The sequence below is a fragment of the Xiphophorus hellerii genome, chromosome 13, assembly GCF_003331165.1.
Source record: "Xiphophorus hellerii strain 12219 chromosome 13, Xiphophorus_hellerii-4.1, whole genome shotgun sequence".
NCBI lineage: Eukaryota > Metazoa > Chordata > Actinopteri > Cyprinodontiformes > Poeciliidae > Xiphophorus > Xiphophorus hellerii.
Window position 1 is genome coordinate 20,535,232 of NC_045684.1, and position 27,317 is coordinate 20,562,548.

The 27,317-nt window shown below is 38.6% G+C and overlaps 1 protein-coding gene across 2 annotated transcripts; it reads left to right on the top strand.

The window, feature by feature from the left end:
* Positions 1–120: 120 nt before the first annotated feature.
* On the top strand, positions 121–26,658 carry ptp4a2b (protein tyrosine phosphatase 4A2b). Of its 2 annotated transcripts, XM_032580190.1 has the most exons (7): positions 121–261; positions 20,523–20,828; positions 21,165–21,273; positions 21,355–21,447; positions 21,532–21,662; positions 23,941–24,015; positions 25,324–26,658. In XM_032580190.1, exons 2-7 carry the CDS (start codon positions 20,824–20,826, stop codon positions 25,430–25,432), a joined length of 522 nt encoding a protein of 173 aa, XP_032436081.1. In that variant the 5' UTR covers positions 121–261; positions 20,523–20,823; the 3' UTR covers positions 25,433–26,658. The 2 variants fall into 2 exon arrangements, with proteins under 2 accessions (XP_032436081.1, XP_032436080.1); XM_032580189.1 differs by lacking the exons at positions 121–261; positions 20,523–20,828 and having other exon boundaries at positions 20,867–21,273.
* The last annotated feature ends 659 nt before the right edge of the window (positions 26,659–27,317 follow it).

The following is a 27,317-nucleotide window of genomic DNA, read 5'->3' on the forward strand; positions in this document are numbered from 1 at the left end:
GTATGTGCCCAGTAGGAATGTGTATATGGCTCTGAAATTGTTTTTTGTTGTACCTTCTAGTAGTTCGTATCATTCGTGATACAATTTCCGACGGTCCGCAAAGGCATCGGGAGTCTCCTCCCCTCCATCATAGCCCGACTTCCAACGAGAATCGAGGGTGCTACATTGAAGAGGAACAAAAAGGCGACCTGACAGCGGTGTTTTCACTCCCTCCACTTTCTCCGGGGTAGTTACGGGATTTCAATGTTCAGCCTGATCCTTGTGAGTATTCATTGAACAAATTACGAACATTGGCTTTCGATTTTTTTGTATGACTAATTAGAAGAGGGATGTTACATGATAAGAAGGTTTCTACGATACATGGCAACCGCAGTAAGTTGCATGAGGGCTTGCCTGATAAGGCGAACCACTATGTTAGCCTAGCTTCATAGCTTAGGCAGCCACGACTCTGGCCGCTTTTACACATAAGATGTATTATGAGGCAAGGAAATGTTACCAGTTTGTTTATGACCTCGGTGTTATGGAGTATACATCTGGGAAAAGTCTTAAGTTATTGAGACTTTCCCAGATTGAACGTTGCTAGTGGTGACGGCAAAATGCGGAGTTCGGCTAAGCTGCTAGCTAATGTAGCGGTATTAGCGTGCTATTGTGACCACTGCCATTTCCTAGAGGAAAACGGAACATTTCGAACGGGTTTTTATTGAAATGTCGACAAGAAAGTCCACCGTGAACGTTTCAAAGGTGTTTTTTGCCAAAGCTAAATATTATTCGTTGTGTCACATTGGCGGTTAATGATACCTTTAATTGTACATTAAGCTTGCGAAACAGCTCAAGCTTAGCAGATTGTGTTGTACGATCTAGTTTGCCTTTAAACCAGTGGTTAACGTTTTTTTTTTACAGTTGCTTCAAGTGTAACATTGACCGCAGACGTACTATTATGACATCTTAATTTATAGCAAGTGGTGGTCATCTTACGTTCTGGGATTTAGTTCTTTTACAGAGTAACGTCAGTAGTTTGGGCATAACAGTCGTGGCTCCCAGATGGCCAAGACTGGCAATAGTTTAAGGCGACTGAGTTAGCCGGTTCCACCCTGAGTGACAAATGTTGACTCATTTGTATGGTTGACCTATTTGTTCGAAGCCGTGACCCAGGTCACCATTTAAACTTGCTCTGTTAGTTTAAACTTTTCAAATAATACCTATATGTGTATATTTTAAACAGTTGAAAATCTGAAATTCTGGGCAATTGTATGTCTATCAATTAACACTCAAATATTAGGGGAGGGAGAGCTAAAAAATGATCCTGTATAGATTGTTAATTGAAATTTAGTTTTATTATATGTGCTTTTCAGTAAAACTTAAAAGAATCATCTATGCATTTATTAATACATGACCATTGCTTGCACTCTGCAACAGTTTAAGAATTAAGATTACTTCAGGACATACTTGTTTAGTTTTTTTTTTTTTCATACGAAAAGTTCTGACTGTACTTTGCTGTATCCCAACATGAACTGAATAGACAATGCACTGAATTCTAAATTTATGTGTGTTATTAATGTGGATTTTAGAAGCTAAAATTCCACAATAGCAAATAAGCAGGTTTGACGAAGATAGCAGAGTCCTCTAAAAGGAAAATCCAACAACTGTAACAGAACAGACTCGCTGATAGAAACATACCTGTTCCCCTCACAAATCAACTGAACTGACACCTTGTCTAACAGTTTACACACAGCCATAGTATTTCCACCAGTAATTTACTTTGATGCAGAAATTGCTGCTACAATCGAGGTTGGACGGGTCTGTAATTTATCCTTTCTGGTGTTTCTTGAAACAGAAAGCACCCCTGCATTTTAGCTTTTGTGGGCTGAAGTGAAATGAGGAAATGCAGTTGGGGGAGGAAGTTGACTTGAGCAGCTGTGACACTAAAGGCCACTGCAAATTCCCATGCCTCGCTGGTTTTTGATTTATGGCTGCTCAGTGATTCCGGTTTCGGTGCTGGTAGTAAATTTCAACGAGAGGGTGATACGATATTGACGCTCTAAACATTCCTGCCAACATGGGTGGATAAGTGAATGAGTAACAGGTAAGCTAATTATACATTCCTGCTTATGAGTGAGCCACAGCAAGGTGACCCACTTAGCTTGTAGTGGCAATAGAGAGTGAGGTATAGAAACCTGTGATATAAAGAGCTTTTTTTTTTCTTTTCTTTTGTTGACACACAGATTTTTCTGTGTGTAGGACTTGATGGTGTCTAATTGTAGCAACTGATTCAAAGGTTTGTTTCATGTAAGACCAGAATACCTGACAATCTTAAGTAATGCCACCTCAACTCTTTTATATGACTCATGCTTCAACACATGCGCAGGTCATTCCTGCTGGTGAGCTGGCTTTCATCTTGAATCTAATTGGCGCATGATGCACTGGCCAGTCTAGACAGAGATCACACCTTGCAGTCATACGGTCTCACACTGCAAGGTATATGCTTATAAATGGATGTGGTGAATGAGACTTTGAGCTAGAGGGAATCCCATGTCATGCGGCTTGTCATGAGAAACCAAGTCCCCCCCACCACCCTCCCACACAGACACACACTTGAGTTGAATTTTCAGCTTTTTTTTTTTTAAGTGTGGTAGATTGAGTCCTAGTTAAACTTGAATGTCTCAGTTCGCAAACCTTTAGATGGGATTTCTTTGAGATAACCTAGTTGTTGGTGCATGTTTGTGTGTTTTTACAGCAGAACACCCCCCTCCCGTTTTAAATCCTCGTTGTTTCCACTGCAGGACGTGGGCCAAATAAATTTTTCCCGGTAAGGTGTTGGGACTTTGTGGATGTACCTCAACACAAATGTCAAGGTTTGGTTTATTTGAGAATGGATGTGAAACATTTCTTAGCATTTTGTTTCTGTCATCTCCCACTTTAACTCAGTTGAAGACTCGTATTTTACTTGAAATCCAGATGGAACTGCTGTTTTTCAACCATAATATTAAAACTCAAAATGAAAACTAATGTTTTATTTTGCTTGGATTTAAATAGATTAATAAACAGAGGCTGACTAAGTGAGTACTTCTCCTGTCAATGTCAAATCTATCTCAGTTCCTCAGCATTGAGTATTATTAACCAACTTTAGGCTGAAGGAAGTGAGGCACACTGCAACGCTTATTTGGTTAATTTATCTTTGGGACACAGAGTTCTAGATTTAGCTCCTAAGGCTCTGTACATTTTCTGACTTTTTAGAGTGATTTTAAATGTTTCAGAGTGTAACCTCTGTGATATAAACATGTTATCACTTTACAATAATGGGCTGTAATCCTGACCACAGTACAGTTTCCTCTGCTTTGCTACAGATGTGAACAAATGGAAAGGCTGATTTAGCATAATTTGGTTTGATTAAATTCCATCTTTTCTTAGTTTGTATTGACTTTACTAAAGTTACAAAGTCTAACCGCTGAGGCTAAATCATTGGTATGAGTATATTTTTATTTGCCCCCCCAAGAATGATCAGAGTTTCAGGTTGCTTAACTTGAACCTCTAAAGTTATTTCTGGGGCTTCCAGGTAACTCAGCTGAATTTGCAGTGGTCTTATCTTATTGCCCAGCCCCAAGGGGAGACTTGCTTTCAAATAAAAGTAAACAAAATAAAATAACCATGCTTTTAACTTAAGAGCAATTTTTATATAATCAATCTTCAAACTGCTCAAGTTATACGAAGAAAAAACTGTCGTGTTTTATGCGTACTATGTTACAGGAAAAAAAAGGTAGTGTTTTATCTGTGTAGAAATACACCGTGGTAGAAGGGGAAGTTCTCAGCCTTGGTTACCGTAACTGTGAAAGGCGAACCCCATGTACTGTAACACGATGCCAACTTATCAAAGCGGGTTACTGGGGGAGAACACCACCTGTGTTGTTGCCTGCTGGCTTTAAGCCCATCTAGCCACAGGGATCCTGTGAGTGTTGAAAGGTAGGGTGGAGAAGGCCTGCTCAATGTTGACTGGCTTTACATAGTTGTCTGAAATTGTATTTATTTTCTTTTCATTTTTGTTTCTTTTTTTATAAAAAAAAAACAAAAAACGACATAATACAATCTTTGGCTTCGTTAAGGGTTATTCTTGTGCATTGAAGTTGTGATCACTTCTCACCGTGCGAGCAGCAGGGAGTCAATCTCCACTTTTTTTCTTTGAACATTTGGATGCTCCAACTTTTATATTGCAGCGCATCACTCTGTGTATGCCTTTTCAGTTTTTCTGCGTAACGTATCTGTTAATGAGTCATGCTGTGTTCGGCACAGTATTCGTTTACAGTTGTTGCCGTAGCGTTCGGTTAAAGCAAAGACACAGACTCGTTGGGACTGTCTGTCAGAGTAACACCTCATGTAGATGCTGCTGCTGTGGTGTTGCCTGCTGAAACTATAGCAACAGGTAGGACTTGACCCTTGCTTTGGGTTTTTTCTTCTTTTTTTATATGAAGCTGATGCATTGATTCAAAATCTGTTTTGGTCTAACGTGCTGGGGAACATGTAAACATCAATCTTGCTGTGTTTCTCTTATTACCTAGGCATTAATTTGCCTCATGCTGCAGCTGTTTTTTGTTCTCCCTCTTAAGAAGCTTATCAAACACTTAAACTGACTGACAGCTTCTCCCCGAATGACTCTAAACTTGCATGGTCTTCACGAACATGATCTCAGAACAAAAGGGATTTGTACCCAGTAGCTGTGATTGTATAATTAAGTGTATTTTTCCTATTAAGAAAGTTGCCATTCTAGCAGACGGACCTTGCTGTCCATTTTCAAACATTAAGGTCTAACGCTGCATGTCCAGTTTCTTGCTAGTCTCAAATATGTGAATGTTTAAAGATGTTGCCTTTGTTCACATCTCTTCACAAAGAACATCAGAATTCCCTGTAGAAGCACTTGTTGCTACCACAGAGATAATTGTTGATATAGCAACAGGCGAGTCCTGATGCAGCTCTCCGAACTCAGCGTTTGCTTCCAAATGTCAGCAGAATTGATGCTGCAGTGGGACCAAACCTCTTGGTAAATATTTGTGCAGGCGCTCTCTTGTATCTGTCAGTGTTGGCATTCTTTTGTAAAGTAGATCTTTATTTTAGTGGCTCACCTATACATCCTGCTGTAGTACATCTCTCTGGTTTCATCACATGTATATCAATAATATTCAGACGAATCCACAGTCCAGACAATTAAACAACAACCATCTTTTTAACTCTCAGATGATAAACTCTCAAGTTGATGGTTTGTACAGACAACTTCATGCAGCATTTTGGACTTTGAGCATTGGTTATGGCGCTCCAACTAACCTGTTCATTGCAGTTTGGGTGGAAGTCATTATGTAACATCTGCTCATTCCAAATGTTCACATTTACCCAGTGTAACACTTGAGCAACAGGAGAGGGTGTGTATGCCAACAAAATACCAAGAACTAATTATCAACTTTTTCCTGGTTTACATAAAACTTTTTAAAATGCACTTTGCAGTAAAACTAGTAGGTGTAACGCTAGTTGTTGTTCTAAAAGTCACGCATTTTGTTAGTTTTAGCCTAATGCTTACATTCCATCCTAAAATATCAATGATTTTAAGTTTGTAAACATTCTTCTGGAACTAAAAGCAGCACATAAACTTGTTTCACCGCTAAAACCAGAAGCACACAATGGAATTGGAACAATGTTTTTTTTTAGTTTTTTTTTTTTTCACTAGTATTTTCTTTTTTTAGCTTGATCATAATTCTGGGTCGGTGTGGTTGACAATATAAGTATCTGAAGAAAAATGATACTTTATACTTAGTTTCTAAACTAAAAACACACTTTTGTGGTCTGAAGGATTCATGAACAAACTGTTTGATGCAATTTTTTTAGTTTAGTAAAAACAGATATAGATCGGAGAAATGCTTTATTGCATAAATTGAGATAATCAAAATGGTCCTTTAGTTTAGTGCTGATGGTAAGCCATGAGTCGGAATGCCAGCTTCGGCCTTAGTGCACCACATCGTACAGCCTTATCTTATTGTACTTGCAAATTGCCTTTTTCCTATCTGGTTCCCCAAATGATGTCACACAAAGTTGCAAAAGTAAATGGAGACGTTTTGGTTGTTTTCCGCCAGCTGACGAGCAGGCGGAAAACAGCGTCTTTATTAGTCAGCTGGGGCAACTCGAGAACTATTTTCTTTCTTGCGTCAACAGAAGAGTTTCCAACATGGATTCAAAATGGTGGCAGCCATATGCAGCAAAAGCAACAAATGTGCTTCTTTTTGTCAGTTGAAATAATTTATCATTCATAAAAGCGTCTCTTTTTGTGCCTTGGCTAGATTGCCAAAGCACATATTTGGCTTGAACAGCAGTGCCACTACCCCTCAGACTTGTTAAATGTTCCTAGTGTATTTAGAAATAATTTTGAGTTTTATTATGTTGTCCCACTGGTTATTTAATACTGTAGGTAGATATGTTTTAATTTAATGAAGAAACTAAGACAAAAAGGACTGCTTTGATTGCTTGGTGCTTGTTCTGACACTACATTTCTGTTCCCTTCTGTAAGCTCTTCAGCCCTTTTCCCTGCCCTTGCCCACCCTCTAAGCACTATCATAAGGCTTTGATCGTTGCATTGTTTATCTGTGCTCACTCAGAGGCTGTAAAGCGATGTGATAAGTGGCCGTAACCATGCAAAGTACATGTGTGCTGGGTGTTTCTTTTCATAGGAGTAGGGAGGGGATTTCCATATTCCCCCTACCCTCTATAATTCCCCCACCTCCTGTTTCTAGCTTACAGGGACACACGGAGCCAGAACAACAAGCACTCCAACTGAAGATTAGCTTCTGTCCTCTGGGGATACAGCAAGGCAACCTGTTGTGCTGAACAGGGTATAGTCAGCATGCCCAGTTTATCATAACATAAACACAGCAAATAGTCTTTGTTTAAACCCCAATCATTTAGATTGTCAGCTAACTTGACTTTGGAAGATATTGTATAAAACCTAAGATTTTAAGTGCCAATTATCAAAAAGAAAAACCTAGGTTTAAGTGAATATGTGACACTAAGTTGATTTTTCTTTATGGAATTTTGAGGTTTGCACACACCTAAATTTGTACTAAGCTACCAGTAATAGGGGATCTAATAAAGAACAGCTCAAAACAAATGACTGCTAAATATTGTGCATTTGAAAATAGACATGCTGATGTCTGTCTGTAGAAACTGCAAGCCAAACAGGAACAGACCATTTTCAAAAGCCAAACTGTAGCACTTTAAATTTAATTAAAATGTACTGCTTTTGCAAACTGTTGGTTGAATGTGTAATCTTTTCTGTATAGGGCTGCCCACATTTTGATTACATCTACTGAAATGGCACGTATCCTCTCTTCTGTTATTGGTTAGAAAGCTCAGTTTGCTCACAAAACTGCAGTTTTTACTGTTTGACATTTTGCTTTTAGTTCCCCAAAAAGTTGCCTATGTAGACTTTCTCTCTGGACTTTCCACATTCTGCTGTGTTGAATCTGGTGCAACTATATCGCCAACGCAGTGTCAGTTTGTGCATTATCCATATCGCAAAGGACTGGAGTGCAATAATTATGGCTAATATATTACAAGTCTTATGAACTTGCACTGTAAATGCTTATGCTATAATTAGACAGGTGGACAGAGTCTCATTCAGCAGCAGATGCTCACATGGGACAAAAATGATATTACTTACAATGTAAAGGGTCACAGAGCGACATTATGAGAAAAGAAACATATCGCCACCAACATCATGAACGTATTTATTATTATTGCTGTTAGATTTTTCTTAAGTCATGCGGACCTGGTTACCTTGAGAAATAGAGCCAGAATGTCACAGGACAAGTGAAACTCTTGCCATTTCTGTAATTTCTTTTAGCTTGTCTTTGCCTGCCTGCCTCAGTTCATTGGGAAACTCCATTATTTACCAGAGGTGATGCCTCCTTATAGTAGAGCTGAACTTATTTGGCCTGAGGGTAATTATTGGGCTATAGGTCTTGACATCTTGACCCATGGGAGTCCCAAGCAAACCTTGCTTGAGCTCTGAAAGCAAGGTTTCACCCACGTTATGCTTAACCCTTAATATGAACTGTTTTTCTTACAATAGTCCTTTATTTCTGTATTGTAGTACAGCAATCAACTAAATTTACAATACCAAGTTAGCTTAAGGTTAATTACTTATCAGAGACTTTCTTTATTACCTGCTCTGGGAGGGAATTTCATTTTTTGTTGCACTGATGAATAAATATTCTAAAAAATTCTGCTGCCACAGAAAGCAACATTTGTGACTAGTTTTGTATCTTTTTGTAGGAATGTTGCATGCATTGTGCATCATTCTGCATATCGATCTAATTTTAGACTTCTATTAAACACTTCCCACCCACAGAGTGACTGTAAAAGAAACATATTTTTGGTACAGTCAATTGTGAAAGTTTATTCCTCACATTTCTTGTTGGCCTCTATTGTCATATTGCAATGTGAGTCATGTTTTTGAACTGTATACTTTCAGAACCACATTCATGCTTTTAGCTTTGATATTTCCTGTCCGGCTGGTTGCACTGAGTATTATTCCACGCCACTTACGCATGTTGTGACTTTTTAACATGCATACTTCTAGAGATCTTGTAGACTCCAGATATGAATGATTAGCAAATGTACCTCCTGGTTTCCTTTCTTTTTTGTGTGTGTTAAATTTTTTTTTTCTCGCTTGATCTTCTTTGGATAAATGCAACATGGTTAATGGAAGATTGGGACACTTTTCTGTGACTTTGAAAAAGGAGTGTTGAAACAATTCAACCGCACTTTAAATTGCGACATTCAAATTAAATAACAAGATCATTAAGTAGTGAAACTCATCATCAATAAAGCATGACATACTGCTACAAAAGTTGGTATTCATAAAAGTTTGGAAAGAGGGTGAAGAGTGTTTGACTAGACCCTTGGCATGGCACTGCCTGAAAACCATCCTTTAGGAAACAGTTCAAGCACTCTCATTTAAAGGTTAGGGGTGTGCTAAGTTTTTATATACAACAACAAAAAGGACCATTGAAGTGGAACATTGCGCAATTTTTCTCTCTCTCTTTAATTATCTTTTAAGGCGAACAAAGATTCTGTTCTTGGAAACATTCTGAAAGGACATGTTCTAGTGCTTCCCACATCCGTTCCTGGAAAAGTGGCAGAATTCCGTCAACAAAACACGTAGTCACGCAGCATCCACTGCCTTGACGTATCACTTTCTGCCGAGCCTGCTGTTTGCAAATCCCCAGGAGAGGGCAGGTCGTGAGAGGCACAGCAACAGTCTGGGATCTCCGGAGCTGAATTTTGCATATACGCCCCAATCTTTCAATGCTGGCCTGTCTAGGCATGCCTGGGGATTTGAGTGTTGTGCTTGTTACACTAGATAAACTGGTGAAACTAAAAAAGGAGAGGTTTAACTAGAGTTGCTTATTGTACTTTTGTCTTTTCCTTTTTGGTTTTTGCGTTTGACTTTTGTATTCCTTCAAGCATGATGAATAGCAGGGTGTTTGTCACTTGCTGAATTCCGACACAACTAGTTTACAACCGCATGCATTATTCTACTCCATATTCTTGGGGTATTTACTTTCATTTGTATATATATTTTTTTTAATAAACCATAACTTTTTCCAAATATGTCACACTTGTAGTCTTTGCAATTGTCTTTAAACCTGAACATTTTAAACAAGAGTAACACGAGTAGTCCTGGGAATCGGTTTAAATTCTGTTATTCAAATGGTTAGTAAGACTTTCCTAAGATTTGTCTAAAAAAATTATTGTTTCAACTTTTCCTGGAGGTGTTGTACTATCACTGCAATTCCCCTCCTGAACACCAGCTGTCACTGCTGAGAAAATATGGCCGAATAGCAGGAATATTCCTGAAAGGAGCTAAAATATTTAGTTGCAAGGTATAGAGTCTCAAAGGCTGGTGTGATCCTCACCATTGAAAAGACCTAATATTCACAGAACTTTAGGCATTTCTTTGTATTTTTTTGTTTTGTTTTAAAAGTGTTTGTTTTTTCAGTGAGTTTAAGCGAGAGCTGCAACACGTTACTTATTTAGCTGTTTAAAACAAGCAGCAGCTGTAGACCAGGTGGAAAGAAATTTTGAGCTGCGTCATTGTTCGGCATTTTACTTTGTCGGAACAAAGTCAGTTAGTGTAATGAGCGATGTGCTAATCGCGTATGCTCCACCCAAAAACAATATTTCATAAGTAGAACAAGAAGTAAATGAGACGCCATTCATTTAGACATGGATGACCTTAGACGTGAAGTGTTTGCTTTTTGAAGACTCCTGAAAATCTGAAACTGTCTTTATCATGAGTTCTTACCAAATATGAAACCATAGTCAGCTCTTGCACATTACATATTATAAAGAAGGTGGTTATTTTCATGCTATATGTTATTTGCACAACAGAAGAGGGAAAACTCTCTAAACTCCGAGATTTTCCTCTGGGTCTGCAGCTTGACCCCTCTTGAGTAAATTCATACCATAAGTGTGAACGTCGATCTAAAGAAGTTAGATTTATAATATGTATTTGAAGAATATTTTATTACTCTATCAGTAAACGACTGTCATGTAGTGTGTATGTGTGTCACCTCAGAAAGTTCCCAGAAGTCATTCGCTGTCGATATGAAATCGTAGAAACAAAGGAGGGGGAACACTTGAATCTTGGGTATTTTGTGATCAATAAATTTGTCTGTTTCATCATTTACAAGTGAGGTACACAAAATTTCTGTCATTATTAGTTACTGCTATCTTGGCTGATTATTGCTAGTTAGTGATTTTGAGACTTTTATCTAGGTCGGTGTTGCCTAAAGACTATCAGAGAAATAAAATATCACATGGTCTTTATGTAATGGTAAGTTTAGGAAGAACAGATGACCATCAACTATAAAAATTAAGCATATCCACACTTTGGGGTTTTTTTGTGTTTGTTTTCTTTGTCTTCTAAGGAACATTGTGTATTTACCTTCATTAATAATATATTTTGGATATTTTTGAATACAAGTTTAGGAGCAGCAGTCAGATGTGTACCTTGCTGTGCATCAACTGTTTAACAGTGATATTTATATGAATAACTTTAACTATAAATCAGGCGTTATATATAGGATTCAAACTGTATAACCTAAAGTTGCGTGGTTTAGAACATGTGCAACATTTATCGTCATGCATTTATTTTTGGACATTCCTGAAAGTTCCCATTTTCACTAAGTGGCATTTTGACCAGATTTTCCTGTTGTATTACTACAGTGACGTTTAATGAAGTCTTAATTTCTCTACATGATTGGATTGACATTCTTGGACTGTTTGACTATACATTTTTAATAACTGGATTTCAATAATGTCAGTATGCTTTCTATCATTTGTTGTGAATGGTGAAAAGAAAAAAAAAAAAATTCCCACTGCAAACAGAGCTTGTGAATGCTTCTGATTGGGGGGAAACTTTTAAGGAGAGGAGCGGAGCAATACAGTAGCCATTCTGAATGTGTAAACAGTGTAAACATTCTGTCATTTTGAAATGTTAGAAATGGCAAACTTGCCAATCCATTTTTCTAACATTCTCAAAAATGTCCATCAAAATGTTAAATCAAAACACTTCAGAAAGGACAAACCGCCTTCTTGAAAAGCAGTTCTCTTTCGAGGGTTCAGGTGAGTTCAAGTGAAATGAAACCTGTTTTGGACCAGCGGTAAACACTGATCTAATGGTTCTGGCTAATGGAAAAGCAAGCTGGTTTTGAGAGGTCTTGAAATTGAGGTCCTTGAACTTTGCTTACACTTTTTCTTTTTTTTTCTTCAACATTTGAATTAGTCGTAGCTGCTGTGAAAGTTTGGGTTGAATCAGCCCCAGTTGGAGGCGAGAGCTGCCGAACCATCCTGTCCAGTCAACTTCGTTTTTTTTGTTTTTATTTTTTATTTTATTTTGCTTTTGTTCCCCATTTGGTCTGGTTTAATGTTACAAACTTATTGTTTTGTCCCTGCTCTCTTGGATGTCAAAGATTTATCAGCTTTTTTCTTGAAACTGTACTTTCTTGAACTCATTGTCATTTCCAGAGATACCAGTTATATTATTTAGTACTTGGAGAGGTCAAAGCCATGTTTATGTCTGACACTTTGTTCCTCTTTTACTCCTACAGATGGTGTCTGCGTAGTGTTAAAACTGTCAGCAACCACCCCTCTCCGTTTTCTCCATTTTTTTTATTTTTTGTTTTGTCACAATTGATATTGGTACTTACTTTTTTTTACAAAAGTTCAGAATAAAAACTAGAAAATTTCGGAAGAAATTTAGCCGGGGCCTGCCAAGGCGCGGCCGTGGGGTTTGGGCCCGGCGTCGTCACGCCACAAATCGGCGTCGACGCTAAAGAACGCCGTAACGTAATCAGTGGCATGCGGAGAACCGCAAGAACGTTAAGCGAGGCGGACGTGCACCATTCAGTACGATTTAAAATGTTGTCAAGGCTTTTATTTTGGAAGTTTTGTTAAACTTCATTTCAAAGGGCCAAACTAATCCCATGCGTAATAGTCCTTGGGTTAAAATAGTTGTATAATGCTCAAAACACAAGTAGCTGATGTAAAAATATTCAAGGCTTTTATTTTGAAATTTTCAGTATGCTTCATTTTAAAGTTCTGAACTAATACCACGTCTAAGAGTGCTTTGGATGAAAAAGTCAAATAAAGCCAAAAAGAGCAATTACGTCATGTAAAAATATTCAAGGCTTTTATTTTGAAATTTTCAGTATGCTTCATTTCAAAGGGCCAAACTAATACCATGTGTAACAGTGCTTTGGATGAAAAAGTCAAATAAAGCCAAAAAGAGCAATTACATGATGTAAAAATATTCAAGGCTTTTATTTTGAAATTTTCAGTATGCTTCATTTCAAAGGGACAAACTAATCCCATGTGTAACAGTGCTTTGGATGAAAAAGTCATATACAGCCAAAAAGAGCAATTACATGATGTAAAAATATTCAAGGCTTTTATTTTGAAATTTTCAGTACGCTTCATTTCAAAGGGCCAAACTAATACCATGTGTAACAGTGCTTTGGATGAAAAAGTCAAATAAAGCCAAAAAGAGCAATTACATGATGTAAAAATATTCAAGGCTTTTATTTTGAAATTTTCAGTATGCTTCATTTTAAAGTTCTGAACTAATACCACGTGTAAGAGTGCTTTGGATGAAAAAGTCAAATAAAGCCAAAAAGAGCAATTACGTCATGTAAAAATATTCAAGGCTTTTATTTTGAAATTTTTGTTAAGCTTCATTTTAAAGGGCCAAACTAATACCATGTGTAACAGTGCTTTGGATGAAAAAGTCAAATAAAGCCAAAAAAGAGCAATTACGTCATGTAAAAATATTCAGGGCTTTTATTGTGAAATTTTCAATATGCTTCATTTTAAAGTTCAAAACTAATCCCATGTGTAACAGTTACTGAGTTAAATCAGTTATATACAGCCCATAGCAGCAATTAGTTCTAAAGGCCAGTTCAGTCAACCTCTGTTTCAACTGAGTATTCCACTATATATAGAACTACAGCGATGCGTATTTGTAGTCCAAACCAGCAGCCAATAGCCTCTTGAGATCCGTTGCTATGGCAAATAATGGTCTCAGCAGGGTGTGAGCTCTGAGCTCTGAGCTGTCAAACACACAATTGTGTGTTTGAGCAAACACGTTTTACTGACAAAAAGCATTGGAAACAAATCCTTCCTGTTCGGGAACCGTAATACATATTCGAAAAGCGTTTGGAGCGTATGACAGGTCAATGTGTCTTCTGCGATAGTCCCGAGATTCATATCTGTACCTCACTCAGAGCATTTACAGTGATGAGAGAAAGAAATGTTGTGCCCAGATCTGAACCGAGATCGGCTCTCACTCTAATTTGAGCAAAAATGAGAAACTTTGGGTCGCTTAGAGGCAAATTGTGGACAAACCGTAACTGGTATCGACGAGCCGTCTTCACTTTCGAAGAGATCACAGACGTATCTACAAAATGAAATTTGAATGGCATTTCTAGGTGAATTTGTGACGACACAGAAAATCCTCAAAAATAGGGTATTTCTAGGATTTTTCCCATTGACTTATAATGGGGTTTTTTTCGTAGTTTTTTGCGAATTATGTCGCCACGTTAAGCCCAAATCCCACCAAAAGTAATAGCTCCAATGGCGTGAATTTTCTGCACGTTTTGATACCTCATTTGTAGGTGTGCACCCAGCGGTATGAGCCGCATTAACGGTTACGGAAGAAAAATAAAGAATATTAAAGAGACGCTTCTCTCCGACAATAGTAATAGGTTCCTGCCATTGCTTTGCATGGCAGGCCCCAATTAATTGGGTGCAGAAGACAGCCTGCTGCTTTCAAATTTACGGGAGCCACCAAATGTCACGTCTGTGATGTATGTCGCTCAGCTCTCCTCCTGCCAATGGACAAGGATTAGACACAGAAAATTAGGCCTCCGGCTGCTTCAAGGCGGCATAATCTGGCCGTACCCGGTCTGGCTCCAGACAAAACATCAGCCAGGAGACACACAACCTCAAACCACCAGACGGAGATGCATATAACATCTCTCACAAGAAGGTGGGGGAAGAAATGCCCTCGACATTCCTGTTTACTGAAAGTCTGTTTTGCCATCACGGTCCTACTAGTTTCTGTGTATGTCTGACCAGACGCTTAACCTCATGTGTGTGTTTGCGCGATCTAATTTTAGTAAAACACCCTTTCGTCCATGTAGCAAATGTATTCCCTGAGCCGGCTTCTGTGTGTTTACACTACTTACTTCTGTATATGTTGTGCTTGTTTCAAGAATCATGGCGATTGACCACCTGAGTGCTATCAGGTGTCAACAGAAACTCTCGTTGTCCTTGTTAGTTACGGAGTCATGTTGCATTGAAGTGCTTAACAAAGTGAAAGGTTTTGAATTAAATCAGCTGCTATCAATTCTATTTCCAAGCCCTGCAATCTGTTGAAACATTAACGCCGTTACAATGTCCGTCATAAAGGATAACATGTATTTTTAACCCTGGTCAGATGATACTTTTTATTCAGATTTCTCTACAGCTGAGGCCACCTAAACCAATGAGTCAGCACCTGTTGGATACCCATGCCTTGATTCCCATTATTCTGCTTCTTTTATCGCATGTTTTGGTTTGCATGTCATGTCCCTCTCTGTTCTCAGATACCGCTGTTCTTATCAGGTGGTACCGCTACTCCCTGCTCAATACCATTTTATTCCGCCTCCTTCTGTTCTTTCTCATTTTGTCACTTAAAAAGACGTGTGCAAGTAGTTAGCTTTTTTTAAACTCCATGCTATATACTGTTGGCTTTTGTCTTTCCTTTCTTTTTCAGTTTTAGCAGTGCTTCATCCACAGCACATGTGATGTGGGAATGGAGCACAAAGTAGCCCACTGTGTGGGCCTCTGCATGTACATAGTGACCTTTTACCCAATTTAGAATATATATTTGTACAGCCAGGCATGCACAAAATAGCAACTGCTATGTATTTCTTTTCTTATATAGCTATGTGTGTACATGGCAATGCAAATGCTTTTGAGCTGATCACTTTTTTTTGTTTGTTTGTTTTGAACACCTGCACTGTAACAAGGAGATGAATTCCAATAGAGATGTGGATCTTACAGTGTTTAGTGATTAAATTCTGAAACAATTTTTTCTAGCAAAAATGCTAAGATTCTGTTTAAATTATGACTGAGAAGAGGAAATGCAGTGTAAACAGAAACTTAATTTAAAACGATCTATAAGGTTCCATAGTGTATCAAATTCCATCAGTTTATTTAAAAAGAAAAATAGGCGTGTGCATAAAATTCTGCAACTTAAATTCCCAGCATCGGGTTTTAGCTTAGCTTTCTGGATTTTCTTAAATAAAAATGTGTCAAAGAATTATTTAAAATGCGCAAAGATGGCGTCCTACGGTAGCCGAGTGGACGCATAATGCGACTTGCAGCATACTCTCAAAAACGTTCAAGTTGAACACATCTTTAAATTATTTTTTCATTTTGAATCAATTCAGATTTCCCACGAATAGTTTTTTTTTGTTTTTTTTTCCCCTTAATTTATTTCCAATTTTTTGCACCCCCTTAAATTTCAAGACTTCTATTCCGTTCTCTGGGATTTATCAGGAGTCATTTACATAAGAAAGTAAAAGCAAGTTTTAGTTTACTCATGCTTTTTGGAGATAGTGGAATTCGACAACCTCCGGCTATGTGCAGGATAATGTAGAAACATGCTGATTTTCTGTAACAAGGACAAATATTACAAGGGACTTTTGGAGGTATTGATTTAAAAAAAAAAAACAGGTTTAAACTGATTAACATAAAATACCTCTACCACTCATTCACTATAAACTCAACCAAAGATGGCTGGCTTGTCACTTGGCAGCTCTGACTGCTAATTTATGCATCACGGCTTGTTTCCTGTGTGGTTAAACATGCTCTGTCGTCTACAAACCAAGTGCAAGTGCATCTCGTTCTTACTACATTGAAGCGGTTCTTGATCGCAGAACCAGTTTGCAAATTTCAACTGTAGTTTGCATGCCTTCCCGACAATCTAGTGATGACAGCCCTACAGGCAGCTGCTTTGGTCTGATGTTGCCAAGTTTTACCTACTTCCTTTTTGAAATCACCCCCACCCCAATTTGTTTATCTACTTTGAGGGCCCAATAAAGTCAACTTCCTTTAACTTTTTTTTCTTATCCTGTTCTGCATTTATTCACTCTTTTCTAGAACAAGTCAGGTGAAAATCCGAAAATTTGGAACGTAAACAAACTTGAAAAACTCAGTGGGTGGTATCGTTTCAGGATTAAATGCAATCTAAAGAAACTTTGTTGAACGCAAATGAAGGCATGGTGGTTAACTCAAAGTGTATATCTTGATCCTTTGCTCATATTTATCAGGGAAATAAACATGTAAATGCTGGAGCAACCAATATCTATAAATACTGTTGGTTACACTTTTTTTTTTTTTAAGAAGTTGTTGCATAAACAGTTTTCGGAATCGTTGCGAATTTTCAGTTAACTTCATGAATTTTGTTTGCTTATCTGCATGTTAAGTGGATGGAAAGCTAAAAGGGAAGTGAAGATGCTTAGTTCTACTCAGACTTCATTAGGCATAATGGAAATCCCGCCCCAAAATAAAGCCCTACTTTCTTTCCTTTTTATTTATTTATACGCATGGTGACATTCAAATTGTTCAATTCAAATGACAATTCAAATTTGTTGTCTTTTTGTCTCTCTAATTCCTGCTGTTTGCTGAGTCTTCAAACCAAACAATATGACTTCTTTGCATCTAGTCAACCATCTCTAGTCTGTTTCTTTTTGGGTTTTTTTAATCTTTTGACCTAACCTGTCATTGTGCAAGTCCTGTCTGGTCCTTGTGTTTTGCTCCGTTCCTGTTTATTCATCTCCTTGTATCTTTGTGTCTCATTGCTTATGTTAAAAACAACCAGCAGCCACATTTTTTGACACTCCTCTCCATTTCTGAAGAATCAAAAGTTCATCAAGTCCTTCAAGTCCCCATTCTTCAGCTGTCTGCATGCAACCCTCCTGTTCTGTTTTTGGCAGCTCGAGGGTGGTAATTAAAGGCGTCACAGAGGATCTCGGCCGTCACAGAATGAAAGGAGTGGGGGGAAGAAAAAAGTCGAGTCTGTCTTTGAGAGTGCCCTTATAGCTGTTGCCAAGCACAGAAGAGGGAGAGAAGAACCGAATAGTAGAATTTACAGTGGGTAGATGCGTCCCTTTGGCTCTGGTTGGTAGTTGACTGCGGATAAGCGGCAGCAGTCTAGATTGGTGGGAGTTGAGGAAAGATGAGAAAGTTGTTGTGGTTTCTAAGAATGGCATCATATTCCTGGATCCCTTGAGCTGTGTTTCTTCTTTATAAAACCTACTACAAGGGAAGCAGATTCAGTTGAGACGCATTGAAATGTGCTTTTGCTCTCGTAAGCGAGAGAAACGGTGATTCAGAACCCAAGTCTGGTCATTTTTGAAGAGTTAAAAAGGGAGCGTGGGACTGAAGTTCTGGCTCTTGAATCTTTGCCCACCCTTTAATCCTCACCTTGTGACTATGGCCTGTGCAGTGATAAAGTCTGAGCCTTCTACCACCCACTCTTGTGTGTACTTAGTCCTGATAGCCAGCTCCCCGCAACCCCTCCTTCCGCGCAGGCCCTCACACACACCTCCGTGTGATGTCGCTCTGAGACGGTTCCAGCCAGTTTGCGGCAGCTGGCTTTAGGCTGTCGAGGACTTGGCAGCGGTTTGAGTGGCAACTCCCTAGCTAGTTACAGACCAGACATTACCTGTTCTGGGACGGAGTCTTCTGAAGCCTGTGTGTGCGCCAGCCCTGCTGTGCATATTATTAGTTTCCATTTGGGTGACAGGTGGTGAATTTACAAAGTGTCGTAATCCAAAGGTGTTGTAATTTAACAGCTAAATAAAGCAGTGTTACAGACTCAAAAATGTGCTGCAGGTTGCAGGATTATTTTTTTTTTATCAAAATGAACTTACTGTGTAACTTTCTGGCCTTTGTTATTCCAAGACCAGAAAATTTTATTATTCTTCTGCGTATAACAGGTTGTCTGCACATACTTAAATGTCTTACCTTTTTTTGAAAATGTAAGATTAAGGCCTTAAAATGTCTTAAGTTCATTAGGATAAAAATGTAAGTCAGCCTGAATACGTTACTCACAGCTCTTATATGGGTAAGTGCACATTTATGGTCAGCTCCCTGGACAATATTTGTTTCCACCACTTGTGCTGCCAACTCAAGATTTTTAGCGTGGCACTCTGGTCTTCAAGACTGCAGATATGCCTGAAGTCCCCCTTATATTTGTAAGCTTTTTGGCTTTGAATGTAACGTACAGTGATATTAGAAAAAGGTCTTAAATTTGACTTTCTGAAACCCGCAGATACCCTGTGTACCTTTTGTTCTAGTTTTTTGTTGATTAAACAACATGTAATTAGATCAGTCTTAGTCACTGGAAGAGGAAGTGATTTGTTGCATGTTTAGACATCTCAGATATGCTGGGTGTGTGGTGTCCTTCAACCAATGAGACGCCGCCTGCACTGCGTTTAGCTAGGTGTGTCCTTTTTATTGAGGGTTTTAGTCACTCAAGTTTATATTTAAGATGATTAGAAACGGATGGATGTGCTCTTGAAGAGCTATCATTATTGCATTTTAGTGTGGACAGTGACAGTGGAGACTTTTGGCCGCATTGCCATTGCGTTGTCCTTGAATGTCACCATTTATTGTGGAGCTAATGGAATAATACGAGATATTAGGACTTGAATATATTGCTTATGATGAGGGATGCACACATTGTTCGTCGTTGACCTCTAAATTTCAGTATGTCTCAAACTGTAATATTTAATCGAGCTTTAGAGCTGCAAACACACACCAATTGAAAAATAATAATTATTAACTTTTTAGTTACTTTTAAAGTTGAATCCATTATTATTGAATTTGATTAGGATGGGATGCTTGTATGATTTAAAAGAAATTCGAATAAATCTCAACTGCTGCATGCATAGTCCAGTCAAGACTTCTGCATTCATTTTAATAGCCCTTTATTACACTGCTGAATGGACAGCCATTTTCTATGGAGAGCTAAAAAACATAATGCATAAGGTATTTGGCCCAGTCATGCCCATCCAAAACTTGAGACAATATTTTTTCATCTGAATACAGCTTATAAAATATTTTATTTCAGCTCATGGACTTGTGCTAATTTAAGGCACTTTGCGGTACCTTAAGCATTTACTGCTGGCTGAGGGAAAGGAATCAATTAGTTTGGTTTTTGGATGTATACTGAGTTTAAAGGTAACATGAGCACTCTAAGATCTAAAGCAAGCTTTATGTATCAGAAAGGGGGAAAAAATGGAAACCAGTGCTTGGGGATTTTTATTTTCTGTTTTGTTTTGTTTTTTTTGCATTAAATTATTAGAATAAGGACATAGTCTGAGGTAAGAAACTTTGAGTTGTTTTTGTTCTGAGTCTGTTTGTGTTTAGTAAACCGGAGCAGATAATTTTTAGACTTTTATTGACAGAGACAAGGTTCTGACTCAGTTTGGAGGACATAAATGACTGTTTACCTCTCATATTTTGAACACAGGAAGTATTAATTAAAAGATTGACACTCTGCACGTCTTCTGACGGACAGTTCTGCTGCTGCGCAGGACAAACTTGCGGACAGGATTTAAGCCCAATGATCCGTTTTTAGCTTTGTTGTGCAAACGTTTCGACACGATCTGTGTCTTCATCAGAGTCGCAAGTGAAATATCAACGGCGGGTCACACAGTCTAATAAGCAAGCAGTAATTACATTCTGAGAATAGCATTTCTGCATTTGTGGTCGTAAGTAGGTGATCATGTGGACATCCTCTGCAGAACAACTTTTAACATTTTGTAGTGTGAGAAATGTGCACTTCCCTTTTAATTTAAATTGATCTGTTTTAAAAGTGTGATATTATTATTATTATTTTAAATTTAAGAATCCTTTTTCCCCTCTCTATGCAGGCTTTCTGTGTCGACTTCAGCCGTACCTATATGGCGTGTGTGACCGGAGAATTCTGCCAGGCACAGCACCTCACCTCAGTGGAGAAGTGAATCGGCCGCCCCCCGAGGGACTACGCTACCCAGAAACCTCCCTGACTGCCAGCACATTAGGAACTGCTGACGTTTTTTCCAAAAGGCCTCCCTTCCTCTCTGGGATATCGCGTAGTCCTTGGCCTGACTGCCCTGCCCTATCCCAACCAATACGAGAAATATTTGCTTTCCGCTTTCTCCTTGAACAGCCAATCACAACCAGCTCTCCTGAATGGGGTAAACTCATTGGATGACTTTTGGATAGTCTCATCCTTTTTTTTTTTTTTTTTTTTTTTCCTCCTCCCCTCCTATTTTTTTGTTTCAATTTCCTTTCAATTTACATTTTTCTCATCCCAGAAAACTGTGGACTAGTTTTGTTTGGGTTGTTTTTTTTCTCTCTGTGTGCATCATCCCTCAGTGAAGACCTGTCGTTCTCCTGACCCATTCTTATTCACGTCTTGTCCTTTTTTTATTTATTCTACCCTTCCCCGATCACACAAACCTCATAGCAATCTGTACATCTGAGCCAAAAGTCGCTTTTTATTTTATGAGTATTGTAATTGTTTTTTCAAGCCGTCTCGCCAACATGAACCGCCCTGCTGCAGTCGAGATTAAACATGAGGCCATGAGGTTCCTTATCACCCACAATCCCACCAATGCTACGCTCAACAAGTTTACCGAGGTGAGAGGCTTTATTGGTCATCGAGTGCATTCATATTTGTTATGAATGTCTCCGACTAAAAGCTTATTTGTCGTCTGTCAGGAGCTGAAAAAGTTCGAGGTAGACACGTTGGTGAGAGTTTGTGATGCCACCTATGATAAGGCTCCAGTGGAGAAGGAGGGCATACAAGTCTTGGTGAGCATCGCTTTTCCGGGTTTGTCTCTGCCTTCCGAAGTCATTCGTGCTGATTAGTTTTCAATTTGCTCTTTCCAACTCCAGGACTGGCCCTTCGATGATGGTGCCCCTCCTCCCACGCAGATTGTGGACGACTGGCTGAAGCTGCTTAACACCAAGTTTCGAGAGCAACCCGGCTGCTGCGTCGCTGTGCACTGTGTGGCAGGGCTGGGCAGGTACGAATGTCTCAGTTTGTCGTTTTTCAGACAAAAACTTAAACTAAATCCTACAGAAATTGCTCTTTGCTACACATTCAATTCACACAATTTCAGTTAGGTGTTTTCAAGGCTTAGAATTTCCTTGATTCCTGGATAAAGTCTTTAAAAGAGGTTATTACAAAACTGTGCAGTTTGAAAATCAAAGTGCAATGTGACGTCTGATTATAATCCTAAATTTGGAATACAGTATTTACAGTTGAAAGCAGATGTTTTTATTCACCCAATGAAAAACCCAACACATTTTGTTTCTTGCTGTCTGAAGTGAAATTAGAAATAACTTCTTGTTTTACATCAGTTAGAATCAGCAAAATTATTTCTATTTGCTATATGCCAGAAAACCTGGCAAAAATATTTTTTTAGAGATTTTTTTTTTCCTTTTTTTTTTGTACATTTTGTAAATTGTGTTAAGTATGTCATTTGAGAAGGAAGGTAATTTGCATTAGCATGACCTGTTTGGATTGGTCCACCAGGTTTTCCCCCAGTGTATTATAAGCCTGGCGGGCCACCAGGCTTTAATTGTGCCCCCACCAGGCTAAGCATCGCTTATTTATTTAAGTCTTTTAAAATGTTTGCATTTTTAAAACTTTATAGTTGGTGTTCAGGTATTAATCTTTCAATAACGCATAATTGTCAAGTGATATTTTCAAATTTCCCTTTCAACTTTAACCATTTTTTAACCACTGGATGAATGACTGCTGAGCGCCCAACCACCGGGCTTAGCAAGTTTTCTGGGGGGAAACCTTGTTCACTATAATAAAGATTTATTATTCCTTTTGATACAGTAACTTATTGATCTGCATAGTATTAGAAATAAAGGTTGTCTTATATTTTGCATGTTAAACAACATTATTGAAATTGAATTTTTTATGTACAAAGTGTGATGCTGAAAAAGTTTGAAACTTTACAACAAAAGTGCTTGAGTGTTATTTTAAAAGTGTATCTGTGAACAATGGTTTTTATATCGTGCCTTAGAATTCCAATTAAATTTAGAATTGGGCTTTGACTGGGCTATTCTGATACACAAGTATATTTTAATGTAATCCTGTTGGCTGTAGCCCTGCCTCCACGGTTAGGGTTTGTTGTCCAGTCGTGGGGCTTTTATTGGTCAGACAAGGCTCTGTTTCATCTGCCTGTAACACACTGACAACTAGAGGAGGTCACAGAGTTCACACACTGCTACAGAAAGCTCAGAATTGTGAAGTGTCTGAGAAGTCAATTCTTTATTTTTTTTTCTAATCTTTCTTGCCATCCTCTCACCCTCTGTTCTTCCCTTCACCACCTGTTCCTTCTTCCCTAGACATGACACAGCTTGAGCCGATTGTCTTTTGTCCCAGTCCTGAGTTTCATCTTGTAACTTGAACTGTTGTGTTCTCCTCCTGTTCCCTGAGGGCTCTGTAAATAAAGTCAACAGATTAGATAATCCGTCATTAGTTACAACACTTTCTGTCTGCGACTGCAAAATTAGGCAATTCGATTTTTGCTCGCCATAAAGCGAGGTTGCACGGGTAATGTGAAGTTATGCCGCGTTGTAATCGCACCTTAGTGTGATGGGGAATTACAGTTTAGTTGTGTAAAATAGCACAAGTGTGAAGACAATGCAGGCAGAAGCACATGATGTGGGCGAACTGGTGTGAAAGTGTCTTCTCAGACCACAAGTACTCAGCACACCCAGCAGCTCCTCTAGCTTCTAGGCCTTTTTTTCTTCTTCTTTCTTTTGCATTGCTGTGACATTCCAGAGGTTTCGTTTTTCCAAGTATTGGTTAGACTGGTATTTTCTGAAACCACCACCAGTCTTTTTCGTAGAGGTTTACTTGCTGAACTCATCTGCGTGAGTTTGGTACAGAGAACGTGTTGAGAGAGATATTTTCATCTGAACTTCATTTTTCTTTTCAATTTTCTAATTCGCTGGTCCTAGAAAAGTAGCTGAAGGAAATGCTCCGCAAGAGCTGAAATCTGACCTTGTCCAAGCTATATTTATTTACTTTTTCTCATCCCATCTTCTCTCTGGTGAGCGAGGAGTTGGCCGTTTTACTGTAACTTATCACAAAGTACTAGTACAGCGGCTCAGTAGGGCGCCTGTGAACTTGTACACCCCTGTAGATTTCCCAGGCCTGTTTCCCAGGTTTACCTTCCTCCCCCTGTTTTATTACCAAGGAGCCCTGCGAACCTTGGCATTTCATCTCCTGTTCTCCCCGTTCTTGCTTTAACCAGTCTAATGGATTCCTTTACCTTTCAGAGCTCCAGTCTTGGTGGCCTTAGCCCTCCTTGAGGGAGGAATGAAGTATGAAGATGCCGTGCAGTTCATAAGGCAGTGAGTACTAGTCTTAGAGCTTTACAGACTCAAAACATGATTATTTCTTTATGGACTGAGATTAGGTTGAAAGGTTATAAGCAGTGAATGAGTATATTTGCGTCTTTATTAATATAAATCCAGCTTACCTGGTTGTGGAGGCTGGAGCTAATGGGTTGTGTAACAGTTTTTGGAAATAAAGAAGACTTCAGTAGTTGTAAAATGACTGAATCCTTAAGAACTTCACAGCAGTTTACACCAACACTATTTTTTATGACATCAGGAGGCTATTTTTTGCAAAGAAGCCACTGATTATGTACACAGGAAATCAAGGTAGGTGGTGTGCCACCAACAGTCTTCCTACATGAAATGTGTTCTTGGACACAAACTATATCATTTTCCAATCAGAATGTCCATGTAAAGTGAGTTTAAAGAGTATTAAATACTTGTTAAATACTTAGAATTTAATAATGGAAAATGGAAAAAGGCTTTAACCCAAAGTTCTCAATCTTCTCTGCAAACCTGCAAAAGCATTCTTCTACTGAAGCGTAAGCCATCTTGTTTTGGTATTCTTCCTGCTCTTTCACTGTCTCTTCAACAACATTCTTGTAAACACGGATTTCTAAATTTTATTAATGCCTATTTTTAATGACATATATGACACTTACAGTATATGCTCTAAGTGTAGCCAAAGAGTCAAATCATCCACAAAAATCTGTTAAATATTATTTGTAGCATTTTAAGTTAACATATTGTTGCTTTTTACACTTTGTTTCATGGGACGATTATTGGGAGTGCACAGCCTCCTAGATCAATTTTCTGTGTAAAAACAATGGTTAGCTTATATGTAAATTAGTATCCGACGCAAACATGACAGTGGTTTAAAGTTATACAATAGCATTGGCATAAACTGCTTTGACATTTTTGATTTTTGACAATTTAAACATGCTGCACGATGGGCTTCTTTCAGTCTAGCTAGGCCTGACCAGTTGAAATTCATACTTTTAAAGATACCAAGTAATCTGCTGCAGATAAGACAAAACTGGCTTGTTTTTTCTTTTTTTTTTAAATAACCTCATTCCAGAAATTCTCCACTGTCTCTTTAAAGAAGCCTGCATGGTTGCAATATGAACCTTTTTCATGTGGTTGAACTGTTAGAGATGAGTTAATGAGTTGTAGACACATTGTTGGTCCTTGTTGTCAGTGAGAAATGGTCAATAAGCAAAGAAGTGGATTACTCTTAACAGGTTAATAATTCCTCTGAGTTTGAGTGTGTGCCTTCCCATTTTAGAACTAAAACTTCTTTCCTGTTTTTTTTGTTTCCTGTAGGAAGAGACGTGGAGCCTTCAACTCCAAACAGCTTCTTTACCTCGAGAAATACAGACCCAAAATGCGTCTGCGGTTCAAAGATAACGGCCACAACTGCTGCGTGCAGTAGGCCGTCCGTCTGTGCATCCGCTTTCAATGCACATCTAGTTCGGAATCTTCCAACAAAGAGAAGATAACAAAAAAAAAGAGTGCTATCAGTAATTGTTGTGATGATTTGTAAACACTGAGTCATGGTTAATTGATCTGAGAGAAATCGAATGATCAAACAAAATCTGGGGAAGTCCACCAGCCGAACCAATGAATGGAAGGTCAAAGCACACAGATGGGCCCGCCTCCCGGTTCTACAGCTCAACCAAACCACGGGCCAGAATTTTATTTTATTTTAATTTTTTTTTCTCTCCACTCGAGTCCATCCTGTACTTGTCTTTTTGTTGTTTTTTTTTTTGTTTTTTTTCTTCTCACTTTAAGTTGTAATCATGGGATATTTTACCTTTCATTATGTGAATTTTTATTTTTACACATACATGGTGATGATGTTTTGATTCTGTTCTTGTTTCCTTTCATTGCTATTTGGCCTCTATTTTAAGAAAGAAAAAAAAAAAACATTTTTAAACTTTGAACACATTTCGATTGTGTTTTTTGTTTTTGCACAAAACTCAAAAGGTTCACCCTGAAAATGCAGTAATGTTCTGCTTGTTTGTTTTTTTTGTTTTGTTTTATTTTTTATTGAATTTATTTTTTTTTATTTTTTGCTCCTCACTTGCTTCAAGTCACTTTCAGTTTAGGGCCTCACTGAGTCTAAATATATAATATTTATTCGCAAGAGAATTGTGGCAGTGTTGAGTTTGGCAGGGGCAAGGACACTTTGTTATCCAATTTTTCTTTTTTTAAATTTTTTTTTAAAGTAACTATGTAAGAGCCATGACTTTTTTTTTTCCCTTCTTCTTACAAGTCTTGTTGGAGTGCAATAATCAGTCCACCTCAGATAAGCCCATCAGACCCTGCTGAGCATTCCTCACACACATTTTACATGTACGCAGACATTTCAGACAGGAAATCAGAGCTGCTCCAGCTGGTACTCCTCCAGCTGTCATTCATTTTACCAAATGGGGAGGAGAGGGTTGTGATGAGGTGGGGGGGAGGGGCTACAGGATTTCCCAAACAAATATGCAGATTTCAGCTCACACACTGAGCCCGGGATCTGGTCTGACAGACGGGGTGGAGGAGAATGGAAAATGGTCAGTTTTCTTTTTATCGTTGTACCCATTTTGAAGACATCCCCCCTCCCTGATTCGTATTGGTTCTTTAAAGATAAATAAATTGAAATAAAAAGCATTCTGGTGGGTCTCATTCTTTCTATTGCAGTACATACCAAAAGGCTGTTATTTATTGACAAGCTTGTTTTGGAAGATCAAAATCAATTTCCTTTTGTGGCAACTTTTTTTTTTTTTTTTTTTTTTTTTCTGAATTGCTCTGCTCCTTATAGCCAAGTATTTCTTAGATGGTATCTGCTCATCAAGTATGTCAGTCAGAAGCTGTCCTACATGTTCTTTCCCCACTGGAGGGTGACTCACCACCACGTGGAAGGCACAGGACACCGTGGTACTGAGAAATGACTCACTAGATCTCAAATGGATCACGACTCCGCGCAACGCAGGAGACCGATCAAAGCGCCCCCTCTGTTGTTGAAGTCGGGTAATTGCACTCAGAAATCCCCCCCAAACTCGTGTTTTTGCACTGACTGCTGTTACAAGTGTAACGACGTTAGCTTTAATTATGCACAATTTAATGAACTGCTTGATATGAGAGTGATCAGTGAAGTGGGAGTGTGTTGACTGCGAGAGCACCGACAGCACCTCGGTCACAGTCTGTGCTTTCAGCAGTGTTGCAGAGCTGCAGATGCCTCGCCGAAGCCTGCTTTGAATACAGTGAATGCCATCTACAATGAAATCTGTGCCAAGTGAAACAAAATTTGCATTCAGTTTGTTACTCAT